The sequence below is a fragment of the Gymnoscopelus braueri genome (genome assembly GCF_963280865.1).
Source record: "Gymnoscopelus braueri genome assembly, chromosome: 20".
NCBI lineage: Eukaryota > Metazoa > Chordata > Actinopteri > Myctophiformes > Myctophidae > Gymnoscopelus > Gymnoscopelus braueri.
In genome coordinates, this window is record NC_137622.1 from 8,165,009 (window position 1) to 8,177,967 (window position 12,959).

The window sequence follows — 12,959 nt, forward strand, 5'->3', positions numbered from 1 at the left end:
TACTTTCAAATAATGACCCGGGTCTATTGTGTTCTCGTGCTGGGTTCTAGGAGTGTATAATGTGGGCATTATGACTATGAAAAGTGATTTATCCCCAGAGCGCGCATAGCGCATACTGTTAAGAGCCACGACATACAGACTGCAGACACGCTGCCCTCCTGCAGTGGGCCAGTTACACAAAGCCCGTCCAGGCGAGGGCATTGATTTGATCTCATCGAATACTTACCTTTTCTGTGCAACACAACCGAACTGCTCGGGTATGAATACGGTGGTTATTACCGATTTTTCCTAAGCTTTCTGGCAGGCTGACCGCATGAGACTGACGGATCTACCCATGAACAGATACTTAACCCCCCCCCCACACACACACACACATGCACAAAGGATCATATGCTTGGTGTGTTCAACTTACACTTATACCTCTTCTTTTTCAAAACACGATACTAGACCAAATGATATTATGTAACAGCTTAAAGGTAGGCTGCACTCACACAATAATTAATTTCTATTATAAAAAATAAAATAAAATAAAGGTATTACTATTGTCTGGGGACATGAGACCTCTTGTGTCTACTTCAAGAATTGCATGCTTCTCAGTAATGACTATGTACTTATAGTACATTAAGTAATTCCACAAGAATTACATGCTTCTCAGTAATGACTATGTACTTATAGTATAGCAAGTCATCACAATTTCTTTCCTTTATTTTGGTTTGACAAACATCACATTAGCTTTTAATACATAGCCCACGAAGCATTTTTTGTGTTGGTTTGTTATTACTTTATGATGAACAGTATAACAACATACATTTTAATCTGCATTGCTTATCAAGTGATAGCTGGATGGAACAAAGAGGCCACATACATAGTCCAAAACCATATTCACAAAGTGCAGAATTCAAATGGATAGTTTTTAAATTCAAGTGAATAAAACTGGTAGAGACCCCATTCCTTTATGATACTGTATTGTAGAAAGAAAAAGGAAACATATCACACTAGACAACACAAATATGACAAGAACTCCACATACTTTGAGGGAAGAGCTGAATAGTTTTGCAAATGTTCCTACTAAAATGTTTTTTTTTTGTTTGTTTTCTTTATGAAAGTAGAAAATATGAGAACAAGACAATGAAATATAGTGTAGTATTAAAGCACAATAACAAAGAATATAATGACTCGAATCCAAAAACAAAAATATTAAGAATAACATCCTTTCTCCAGTGAGTATTGGACAACAAACTACAATGAATACATACTAATCCCTATACTGATCTGATTGTATGCCTAGGCTATTATGCATGCATCTCTGTCAAACAGGATAACATACTTCAGAGGAGTGATTATTGTAAAACGATAAGACGAGGAGAATGTCCACACTGTACAACGGTTAAGTCATTCACGGACTACTTAAGTCATGAAAAGTTTTTTCCTCTCACGCCTTCCGAGAAGCGTTCCACACTGAAACAACCTCTTGACAGCTGTGTTTAAAGCAGTGGAAAGTGAGAGAGCTGCAAAGCTACTCATTGTTGCCTTCTACTTTGTTGCTGGGCTCACATAGGTCTCTTTTCTGCATCATGGCGTACGGGAAGGGTGGTGTAACATCACAACTAGTGTAGTCCAGTTTCTTGGAACCACTGCAATTCAAGACAGTTGAATTGCTGAAGTCCAGTTTCTTGGTACCCTCACAGCCGCCATACTGCAGCTTCTTAAGCCGAGCAAGGCTTTTTATGCTGCCAGGGGGCCTTCCGGGACTGACCTTATACCCTGCTGCTTTGGTGGTGCCAAGGGGCCTTCCTGGACTAGTTTTGAACCCTGCAGCCTTAGTGGTCCCCAATGGACGTCCGGTACTCGTACGGTACCCGGCTAACTTTGTGGTCCCCGCTGGTCTCCCTCGTCTGCCTGATTTCACGATACCTTTCTTCTTCTTGGAGCCATCGGTTCCAGGGGCCTCAGTGCTTCTATTTCTCGCTGTTTGGGGCTGGAAATCATTTGGGGTGTCTTGCATTTGACATGCCACGGGTTTGTGTAAGCCCTGTGGCAAAGGGTGCAAGTTTGAAAGTGACAGCTGCAAAGCAGGGCTTGGTGAGGGGTAGAATTTGTTGGCCTGTGTGGTACATAAGTCAAAGTGACTGGCAGAGTGCTGACAGTCTTCTGACAGTCCGCTCATGCAATAGTCATTACCGCCACTGGTCACTTGGTGCATCATTTTCTGTTGGTACAAAAGAGAAAGACAAATACAAACGTAAATAGTTAGTTGTGGAGGTGGAGGTGGGGGGCAATAGTGGACATTAAATGTCGCTAGCTATACTCAAACGGAGATACAAACAGAATAAAACCTTCATTTTCCTAATTATCGTCTACTTTTGATTTGGTAAAGCCGAGCATCTCCGCTTTGCAACTGAAGAGACAAAATGCATCGTCAAGACAAAAGGATGCAGAGAGACGCGCACGTTACCTGTACACAGAAATATTACTTTTAGAAATATACATACATTCCCGGTTGTTCCACATACACAATGTTTAAATATTTCAACAATGCAAATTATCAGCCCGTACCTCATTTGTAGGCGGAACATGGAATCGAAAGGGTTAAATTTGGATCGGATACATTTTTTGCCGTTTGACAGCCATAACATCTGTAAAAGGATGCATGCAAACCTACGCCCCAGTGTCCATGAATGCCGTCTTGCATCAGGATTGCGACTTGCGATGGTTATTTCATGCTTTTTTATTTCTTTGGAGCAGAGGTTGAGATGATAGAGGCAGCCATTTTGTCGGAGGAAAAAAAAAAAGAAGTAATAAAATAGATGTACAGATCGCGCATGCGCCCCATGGCTGGCGTCGGAGAAGCGCTACAACTCTCTTCTGCTCTCTCTGGAAACAAACGTTTCCATTCAATCCACGTGTTACTGTGACAAATATTCTCACAACTTAGCCACTTAAACCATAACCCCTCAGGGCTCAATACTAGTGTATTTTCTGTTATTCTGGGGAAAGCTTTTGCTGAAAATAGTCGAAGGACAAGCTCACAATGCATCACATTCTGAGCTTGTCAATCTGCTATTTTCAGAGAAAGCTTTCCCCACAATACAGATGCTTAACTTTGTTTTCTAACAAAGCAATAAATCAATGTGATGATAAGTCAAAATATCAGGCTCCCAAGATATTTAAATTAGTAGTCACTCTAGATAAGAGCATATGATCATAAATGCCTAAATTGTAAATTGATAACACATGAAATACAAATATTGTGTCAATGAAATTGCTGTAAATGACAACAAAAGCATGTACCACTTTAGAGGTTTTTATTACATTAAGATCAACTCGACAATAGACACTGGCTTTGCAGAAATTGCAGTGTTGGAACCGGTAGCAATGTACAATTTATAAGCATTTCCCCCCCATGTTCGCTTTCCATGCGGTCCACAGGACTTAGGTTTCCCTGATGAGCTTGGTCAGTTTCTGAATCTTCGTCTTGGTGGACATGTCCACATAATTGTCTCCAATACTGATGATCATACCACCAAGAATGGAGGGGTCAGACTGTAAGGAGGAGAGATAAATAACAATTATTAAGTAACTCTACAATACCTTTCATGAATAGAATGTAGCAAAAATTGTTTTGTGGCATTGAGAATAAATTATAAAAACAAAAACTGCCAATTACAATAACAGATTCATTTCTTGCTAATTCATTGAAGTAGCATTACATTTTATCGATTTCTATTATTACACTAACATGGAGTCAGACTCCCTAAAGAAGGGATCTCTGGACAAAATGTCTACCTTCGTTTCCAGCAAAGCTTTTTCACCCTTCTTGAGGAAAGCATTGAGGGCAACTTTCAGGTCAGCAAGGTTGGCTTCATCCAAAGGCTGAAATGGAAGTAAAATACAAATGTTTCACTAAAGTCAGAGTTTCTGGTGAATAACATTGTAACGACAGATGAACAGGAACACTGAATCTGTTCCTCATGTGCAAACATCTTTTTATACATCATGGTGTGTGTGTGTGTGTGTGTGTGTGTGTGTGTGTGAGAGAAAGTGCAGACACCTGTATATAATAATGTTTTATTTGGACCTTTCATACATGGCATGTAGATCAAAGTGCTTCATAACGTTGTGAATATTACATGAAATCAACATAAAAGTTGAGAAACAGTTGATGGATACATAAGCTAAAGCAGCTGCTATACCACTTTAACCACTTTCCATGTGGCGTCCCCATTTTAGGCATGCCATTATAGGTGAATGAACATTTTCAAAAATGTTCAGTTTTAAAAAAATCTACAAGCTCTCAAAGCATCGCAAACTTGTAGATCGGCTATTTTCAACATGCAACACCATCATACATCCAAGTATAAAATAGGGCTTAACTAAGCCCTAAATATGACCTGACGAAGATGTATTGACATCGAAACATTGTCGCGCTCTTTTTTACTTGCACCCTGCTATCAAAAAAGGGTTTAACTGTTCGAGATGCTCCAGTGCCTTCCTTCTTAAAGCCCTAATATACCTTGTCGTATGATGAATAGCGAAAATAGCCCATCTACAATGCGATGTGTTGTAAGCTTGTAGATCTGCTATTTTCGCAGGTTTGACCATTTCTGTCTATAATGACCAATAAGGGACACCAGGGTTAAAGCAACTTACATACTCAATAAGAAACTCTATATCTATATACATCTATCTATATACCTATATATCTATACATCTATATATATATAGAGTTGCTCACTGTTGGCCAGAAATCTTGTATGTGTCAAACTGTTAAGGCTGTGACATATTTCGAATATAGAGAGGATTAGATGCTTCCAATGTGAATACTTGATGCGCGTCAGGGACACTTGCATCAAGAGTCATTGTGAGATTGTAGATTGGCCATTTCCACAACTTGTGTGTGAACACCGTTCAAAGACGACATTAATTTATGGAAGAAAAAAAAAAGTGAGATACAAGGTTTCTGCCGGACAGTTGTAGAACAGCATGAAAATGAGGGTGTGAGTGTGCACATGCATGTTGAGTGGTTCTTACATGAGCGGTGGTGACAGAACAGAGGACCTCTCCACGGTGAGCACTCATCATCTTATCAAAAGCGGTGATCACATTCCCAGTGATTGTCAGTCTGCCATTGTCAGACAAAACATCTGCAGGACGACAACAACAAAGTTTATTGAACAAATTCGTTTTTTTCCCCCAGAAAGCCATGTTCTTGCGTTTTTTCAGTAATGCATTTCTGAGCCTTTTGGCTATATGTATGAATGCATCATACACTCTGAATGCATTACTTGTAGCCCTTACCCTTCCAATACAAAAGGGAGGGTCATGGGACAAACAAACAAACAAAACTGATTCTTCTTACATTTTAGCAAACTAAAATGTGTCACTTGCCTTCTCTCCGTTTAAACAATAATTTGAGGGCCTGGTGATGAGTCGTGTTTTATGATACGCCAACATATTTCTAATATTTGACAAGATATTAAATGCAATACAGTTCTGTTAATCAAAGTATCAAAATGGCAATATAATAAAACGATTACGATCCCCACCCTAACAGGTGGTGGAGATTTCAATAAAGATGTGCAAAATCTGAATTATGTACTTTCTTCCATTCTAAATGTGCTGAAATGTTTGGTCATCTGATGATTTCCTAGTCACCTGGATTAACCACTTTCAACATGCCGTCCCAATTTTGGGAAATGTCATAGTCATAGTTTATATTTTTCAAAAAATAGCCGATCTACAAGCTGCATATTGGGTATTTTCGCTGCACAACGCCATCATACAACTAAGTATTAAATAGGGCTGTGGTTAAGTTCTGGACTAAATGAGAATGTGTCTGTATCTGGTTGAATATCTATTGATAAAGGCCAGGGACACATCTAAGAAGCGTTAACAAGATAATGTTTCAGTACAACTACCTCAGTTTGCAAAGCCCACAAATACCGCGGTCATATAGGCTACAAACAACTCATTTAACTTACTGATGAGGTTGATGGTGGTGGTGGAGACATTAGCCTTGGCAAGATGCTCATGGAAAACCTTCTTTTTGAGGTTACGTTTCACATGGGGGTTAAAGATGATGCTGGAAAGCTTGGGGTCCTTGATGATGGCCTGAGGGAACAAGTCAAGTGGAATCAATGTCTGAATCTGAATAATATTTTAGATGCCCAAGTAACGCGAAAGAATGACATTTACTCAGGAGATGCACAGTGGAGACGTCCGTTCTAAACGGTCGAGCTCACCTATTGTATCCAGTAATTTACACACACACACACACACAGATCATTTCTGTATCCACTCCAGAACGGATAACAAACTGCAAAGCGAAATGATCCCCGTCAGCCTGTCAATCTGTTTGTTTTGCCACTGAATGAGATTCAACTCCAAAAACTGATCAACAGATCACACATGGAAATGCAGCCGACTTAAATTGGGAAAACATTCAACTTTGCCAATAAGGTTGCCAGATTTCTGCCATTATTGCATCCACAAATGAGGGGGCTGTTCAAAGACGTTGAGATGTTAATTGAACGTTTATAACTCTGTACCTCCCTATGACAGCAGTCATGTAAAAAGAAAATCAGTCTCCAATCTCCTGTTTACATTATAAAATGTGATCAGTCAGAAGAGGCTGACATCTAGCTGTAATGCATGTGCAAAGTAACAGTACCATGAGACGTATCAAAATAGCAACACACACGGGAATGCAAGGCTACGTTGGCGCAATAATTCCAGGTAAGATGGCTTTATTTATTTAACACTACCACTATGCAGTTAATGTCTATGCATACATGAGCGGTTTTTCTCTGTAAAACTGCTGCTGTGCACTTCGTTTGTTTTGTTAGTTTATTCTGCACCTGGCTTGTTGTGAACAGTCAGTGCACTTCATGGAAGTGCTGTACAAACATGCACCAAAAAGTGCAAAAAATAAGTAAACTAAACTACACTAGACTACCATCTGGTGGTCGTATATTACTCGTCCTCTAACCTCGCATCACCAGTCTTTCCACCTCGGAGGAAAGCCTGGTGTCTGTTACTAAAGACCCATATGATCCGGTCTAGGCCACGCCTACTGAAAAAAAAAAAGGAAAAAATAATCCTGTTTCCGGATTCTGCCCATCCGGTTTTGCGGTGCCGCTTTGTTTTGGTTCCCCAATCCCTATTTAAATGGAATAGAATTTCCCCGTGGGATAATACAGACGCTAAATAGTTTCCGGATAGTGCACGCACATTTACATTTAAAAAATAAGCTAAACTATGCCGCATCAAGGATTTTATTAGGACGGACCTATTTTGGGGTGAGACGTGTTTCCGGTTCTGCCCATCCGGCCACTTTTTATTTTTTTTACTTCCGCTCCCGACCGGATCATATACCCGAAAAGGAATGGTGCCCAGGCTACTCGTCCTCAGATAGGCTACCAGTTTGGCATCTAATAATGATGTCATAATGAAGAAACTCAAAACATATACATTGGTTGGTAGCATGTGGTGTACATTAACAATAGTATGAATGGAGCAGATTTTGTCATACTGGTACATGAGTAAAAAAGATTTGGTTTCAGCACCTCAACACTGTAGAAACAATAAAAAAGTAACAAAATACAAAGAAAGTAGAAATATAAAATTAACTAAAAATAATACAATAATCATAGAACATTCTGAGTAGTATCTATCTAAATGTGTATTTACATATAATATAATATTATGCAACCGATGATTTATTTTTAAACGATCTAAAGTCGCATTTTTGATGTGATGACATTCTTTCTAAAATATTGTATAGCTGTTTCTCCTAACCCATGACCTGACTTACAGAGACTTTGACCAATTCTTGCTCCACTTGCTCCAGCTGCTTCTGCTTGCTGGCAGCAGAGAACAGAGCTGTGGCATAGCGGCCCTCCACTCCATAAACCGTGATGGGAGCCTAAAGGGAGAGAAAATGTATAAAGTCATGCATGGAGAAAGAGTTATCCCATCCATTTGCACTGACAAAAACCATGACAGTCTTCGGAGTCTAGGGAGTCTTTTTTATTATTTACTACGTTACTTACTTTTACCAGCGCCTGTCTGATCGCAGACGAGCTGAACTGACGGATCTGGAAGACAACATATTGTGTTATTCTTCTAGTGCTTGAATATGACCTAGACCTTGAGCAGAATCATGCATCCGTGTAAAGTAACTAAGTACATTTACTCAAGTGCTGTACTTAAGTACAATTTTGAGGTATCTTTTACTTTACTGGATTATTTCCCATTTTCAGTACTTTCACTTTACTCCACTATATCTCAAGAGTCAAATATTGTACTTTTACTCCACTACAATTATTTGAAAAACTTTAGTTACTTAGAAGATTTTGATTAATATTACAAAACATACATTAACCACTTCAGCCCTATATATATTTCGGCCATTTGAAAATAGCAGATCTACAAGCTCACAATGTGTCAAGATGCAACGCGTTGTGAGATTGTAGACCTGCTATTTCCAAAAGAAGTTTTCAAATGTTATACATTTGAAAACTTGTGAAATGGGATTTTCTGCATAATTAGTACTTTCTACTTCTGGTACTTTAAGTACATTTTGATACCAATACTTTTGTACTTTTACTCAAGTACATTTTGAATTCCGGACTTTTCCTTCTAACAGAGTATTTCTACATTGCAGTATTGATACTTTGATTTAAGTAAGACATTTAGAGTTATTTTTCCACTGCACCCAGTCTGCAAAGTGCAACGTTATGGTGCAGCAGCTAGCTGGTTAGCTGGCTAGCACATAAGCTGTCATTCAAGCTCAAGGCCCCGTACACATCTTAATAAGAATACTTAACATCGTATCCCCATCATATACAAAGTGAGTTCTACAATAAAAAGCAATGTTTGCCGTTGGCAATGATGAGTAGGGGACATTTTAACAAAAATAATAGACAGAAATCATTGAAAGTCGTACCTGCTGTCCTAGCATGTGTGCTGCCATTTTCTCCTCAGCTGTCTGTCGGGGTCGAACTCAATGCGCATGTGCGGTTTAAGAGAATAGCATCCTGTTATGGGGGATGTAGTTTTTTTTTTTTTTTTTTAAACGTCTTTGAGCTCCATAGGTCAAATCCAGTGCCGGAGAGTACATTTACTCAAGTACTGGATTACAAAAGTAGGTATTTTTACTTTACTGGAGTATTTCCAATTGTCAGTACTTTTACTTCTACCCCATACATCTCAGAGGCAAATATTGTAGCCTACTTTTACTCAACAACAATTATTTGAAAACCTTAGTTACTAGTTACTTTGTAGATTTTGATTATTATTACAAAACATAGCCTACATTAAGAACTTCAGCCTCTCGCCCTTTTGGCCATTTGAAAATAGCAGATCTACAAGCTCACAATGCGTCGTGATGCGACTCAATGTGAGCTTGTAGATCTGCTATTTTAAAAAGATTTTTAATACATTTTATCTATTAAAAAACTTGTGAAATGGGACATTCTACATAATGAGTACTTTCTACTTTTGTTACTTTTACTCAAGTACATTTTGAATTCCTGATATTTGAGTACTTTTTCCACCACTGGGGTCAAATCTAGACCAGGCACACATCCTGTGATCATTCATGTGTAGGGATAAACTTATTTTAATCATGTACCTGCACAGTGTTGCTCCCTATGGTTGCTCCTGAAAGAAGAATAGGCCTATCCAATAAATCACAATGGAGATTAAATGTTTTCATTTCTCACCAACTACAAGGTTAAAGGGAGTTCAAAAAAATGCAAGCAATTGTTGATGTTTAGCTTATTATATTGTTCAAAGTTTTGGTCAAGGGCACTTCAGGCAGACTTACATTAATGAGCCACAAGAGGGCGTCAGAAGCATTTTAAAATGTTCATTTTCCAATAGCTGTGTGAGGTGTATTTCGGATGAGTCATATGAGTGCATGCTGGCAAATGGATCACATAACCCAAGAGCTTCCCCGATTAAATGAAGGTGTGTGTGTGTGTGTGTGTGTGTGTGTGTGTGTGTGTGTGTGTGTGTGTGTGTGTGTGTGTGTGTGTGTGTGTGTGTGTGTGTGTGTGTGTGTGTGTGTGTGTGTGTGTAGAATGACAGTAATAATACCTTAATAAGTACAAAAGTATATATATAATAAATATAAAATAAAACAATTCAAATAGCATAAAGGAGATATGCAACAGTACAATGGGTGAAAAGGGAGATTAAACAAATACGATTTATGAAAAGGCCTTAGAAGTGATTTTAAAGATTTTTCTAGCCTGAGATTATCAGGCAGGGATGGCCCATAAGGGACCTAAGATGTAACTATAGGAGCCTAGTCCTGTAGTTTAGACATGAAATATCACCAGTAAAATCTTAAAATCAATTCTGAAAGTCACATAACTATGTAATATTTATTATAGTTGTTGTTGTTTAATGCGAATGGAGTATATTGTTTGCATAGTGAACTGATGACCAAAATAAAAATGTACTCTTATCCAGGTGTGCTGAATTATGAATCCCATTTGATTCATCATTCAACAAACAAACCCTTAATAAAAAACATTTCTTCTTTATTTTTTACTACTGATTGTCTATTATGCCTCTGTATGTTGTTTTATTATTGACTGTTCTCATGCTGTTTGTTCTGTACAGCACTTTGGTACAATGAGAGTTGTTTTTTAACGTGCTTTATAAATAAGTTTGATTTGATTATAAATTGGAGGAGCATGGCCGGTTGTTGCATAGGTAACAAACCCATAAACTGCTCTAGTTGCAGGCTTTTGAACTGTGTTCAAAGACTCTGGCACTGGGAGGACCGCAAAGGACTGCAATGGAAGCAAGCTGTAAGCTTTTTTGTTATCCTTTTGATTATGGTGGGTCAGATGTTTTTTTCATTTTTTTATTTATCCCACGATTTTTGTAACCCATTTTTATCACCCTGTGACAATTGCCTAAGCCAGTGGTTCTAAAACTTTTTTAATTTCAAGGACCCCCATAACTCTGAGAGAGTACAATTATGGAACCAAATTGACTCGTAAGGGACCATTTGGAAATTGGAACCCCCACAAGGAACCATGAAAACACATGGGAAAAAGTCCCTGGACCTAGCCCTGAAACATGACTGTCATCATGTGAACCATGGCTATATCCTGGACCACACTTTGAGACCCACTGGTGTAGCAGAGTGTTTCCAGTGAGCCAACATGCACCAGAATGGAACAGAGCCTTAATTAGAATCATTGGTAACATCTGTGAAGGAAGGGGCCCAAATTTTTTTTCCAATATGGCTGCTGTGCATAGAGCTCAATATTGCCTTATCGCAATAATTTGAGATAATCCCAATTATTAACCGTCATATGTTTGTGGCAAAGGATGTGGACTAGAGAGCATATTAAAAGGACACATGAGGAGTGTTGACAAATCTTCATACATTTTCAAACAATAAAAAACAACAATCTACATATTATGTAAACTAATTGATAAAAGGAGGGACAACGTCAATAATAGGCAATAAATGCAGCACCATGAATGGCTGATTGATTGATTGATTGATTGATTGATTTAATACTTTATTAGTCAAACATTTAAACAGTGCGTAGTATGTACAGCAGACATTAAGGCTGAATGGATAACACAAAAAAGTCCTGGGGATTTGTTTCCATTATGGTCTTATGTATTCAATTCATCAACATAGCATAAAAATAACACAATAATACATGTCATCAACAAATACAAAACATTACATTGAAGACAAAACAGACAGTTGATTGATTGATTGATTGATTGATTGATTGATTGATTGATTGATTGATTGATTGATTGATTGATTGATTGATTGATTGATTGATTGATTGATTGATTGATTGATTGATTGGCATACCTCAACTTGACAGTACTAGTTAGGTCCAGCTGCTATTCGGCTAGCTCTTTATGGAGGACTTGAACTTTGTTTCTGAACATCTCAGAAGTTCCCCACCCTGCCACTATGACTTGACAGCCTGTCATGTCTCTAGTTCTCCACCTTTTCAGGGAAAGAATCCAAAAGAATCATATTTGAACTGTGGACCCCCCCACCCTGATAAGCACTTGGAATGTAGGTTTCATTAGGAGACATTACATTTTCGTTTCCACAGATAAATATTGTGAAAATAGCCGATCTACAAGCTCACATGTGAGCTTGCAGATCGTCTATTTTAATCGGTATAGTTTTTATAGTATAGTTTGCTGATTAGTTGTTCTTTTCTTTCTTTTTTATTTAAGTATTAAAAAGGTCTTAAAAAAGGTCTTCACCCAAAATCATGTCGGGGGTCGCGACCCACAGGTTGAGAACCACTGGCCTAAGCTGTAATCCTGGGTGCTACTCTCCCTCTGCCAGCCTGGGGAGAGCCCCGAACTGAGCTCATGCTTCCTTCAATGTATGAGGAGTGAGCAAGCCGCTGCTTATCACCTGACAGTGGGAAGTGTCCCCGGTAGGACGTAGTGTGTGGAAGGAACATGTTATTCCAACCAGTTCCTTTCCCCTCCATCAGGCGCCCCGGCTGACCAGGGGGAGGCAGTATAGAGACCAGGATTACAGCATGTTTTTTTGTGAGGGTACCTAACCTAGGGGACACGGGGAGAACATGCAAACTCCACACATAAAGGCCCTTTCGCCAACCCCATATGTTTATTTCATGATCAATAAAGATATCAATCAATCAATCAATCAATCACATTTTATTGTCACAACACAGATAAAAGGTAAAAGTGAGGTGACATTCTTACAAATCCACTGTTGCAGTTAAAATAAAATAAAGAATAAAAACAGTAAATAGCAGCAATCATTATAACTATTCTAAATAATCATCAAAATGTGATTATGTGCTTTTTATGTTCCTCAAATGTCCTTATTGGACAAACAATTTGTGGGCTGTGACTGTTTTTTTCTTATATTTTTCTTATATTTTTCATAGCCACATGAGAAGAGAAGAGAAACAATA

General features: G+C 38.5%; 3 protein-coding genes across 8 annotated transcripts in view; all 3 read right to left on the minus strand.

Annotated features, from left to right (window-relative positions):
* LOC308075808 (E3 ubiquitin-protein ligase RNF4-like) overlaps positions 1–12,959 on the minus strand; it is a 72,210-nt gene that overhangs the window by 47,295 nt on the left and 11,956 nt on the right. The gene's annotated exons all lie outside the window — the stretch shown is intronic.
* On the minus strand, positions 730–2,787 carry LOC308076609 (uncharacterized protein). 5 transcript variants are annotated; one of them, XM_080417022.1, is made up of 3 exons: positions 2,557–2,765; positions 2,337–2,455; positions 730–2,209 (listed from the first exon to the last, which is right to left on the minus strand). In XM_080417022.1, the coding sequence occupies exons 2-3, from the start codon at positions 2,340–2,342 to the stop codon at positions 1,517–1,519; spliced, it is 699 nt and encodes a 232-aa protein (XP_080273148.1). In that variant the 5' UTR covers positions 2,343–2,455; positions 2,557–2,765; the 3' UTR covers positions 730–1,516. The 5 variants fall into 5 exon arrangements, with proteins under 5 accessions (XP_080273148.1, XP_080273146.1, XP_080273150.1 ...); XM_080417020.1 differs by lacking the exon at positions 2,337–2,455 and having other exon boundaries at positions 2,663–2,787; XM_080417024.1 differs by lacking the exon at positions 2,337–2,455 and having other exon boundaries at positions 2,659–2,776.
* LOC308076610 (ATP synthase subunit O, mitochondrial-like) lies at positions 3,289–9,002 on the minus strand. The gene is made up of 7 exons (XM_080417025.1): positions 8,948–9,002; positions 8,052–8,096; positions 7,814–7,924; positions 5,982–6,111; positions 5,032–5,144; positions 3,787–3,873; positions 3,289–3,543 (listed from the first exon to the last, which is right to left on the minus strand). Exons 1-7 carry the CDS (start codon positions 8,972–8,974, stop codon positions 3,433–3,435), a joined length of 624 nt encoding a protein of 207 aa, XP_080273151.1. The 5' UTR covers positions 8,975–9,002; the 3' UTR covers positions 3,289–3,432.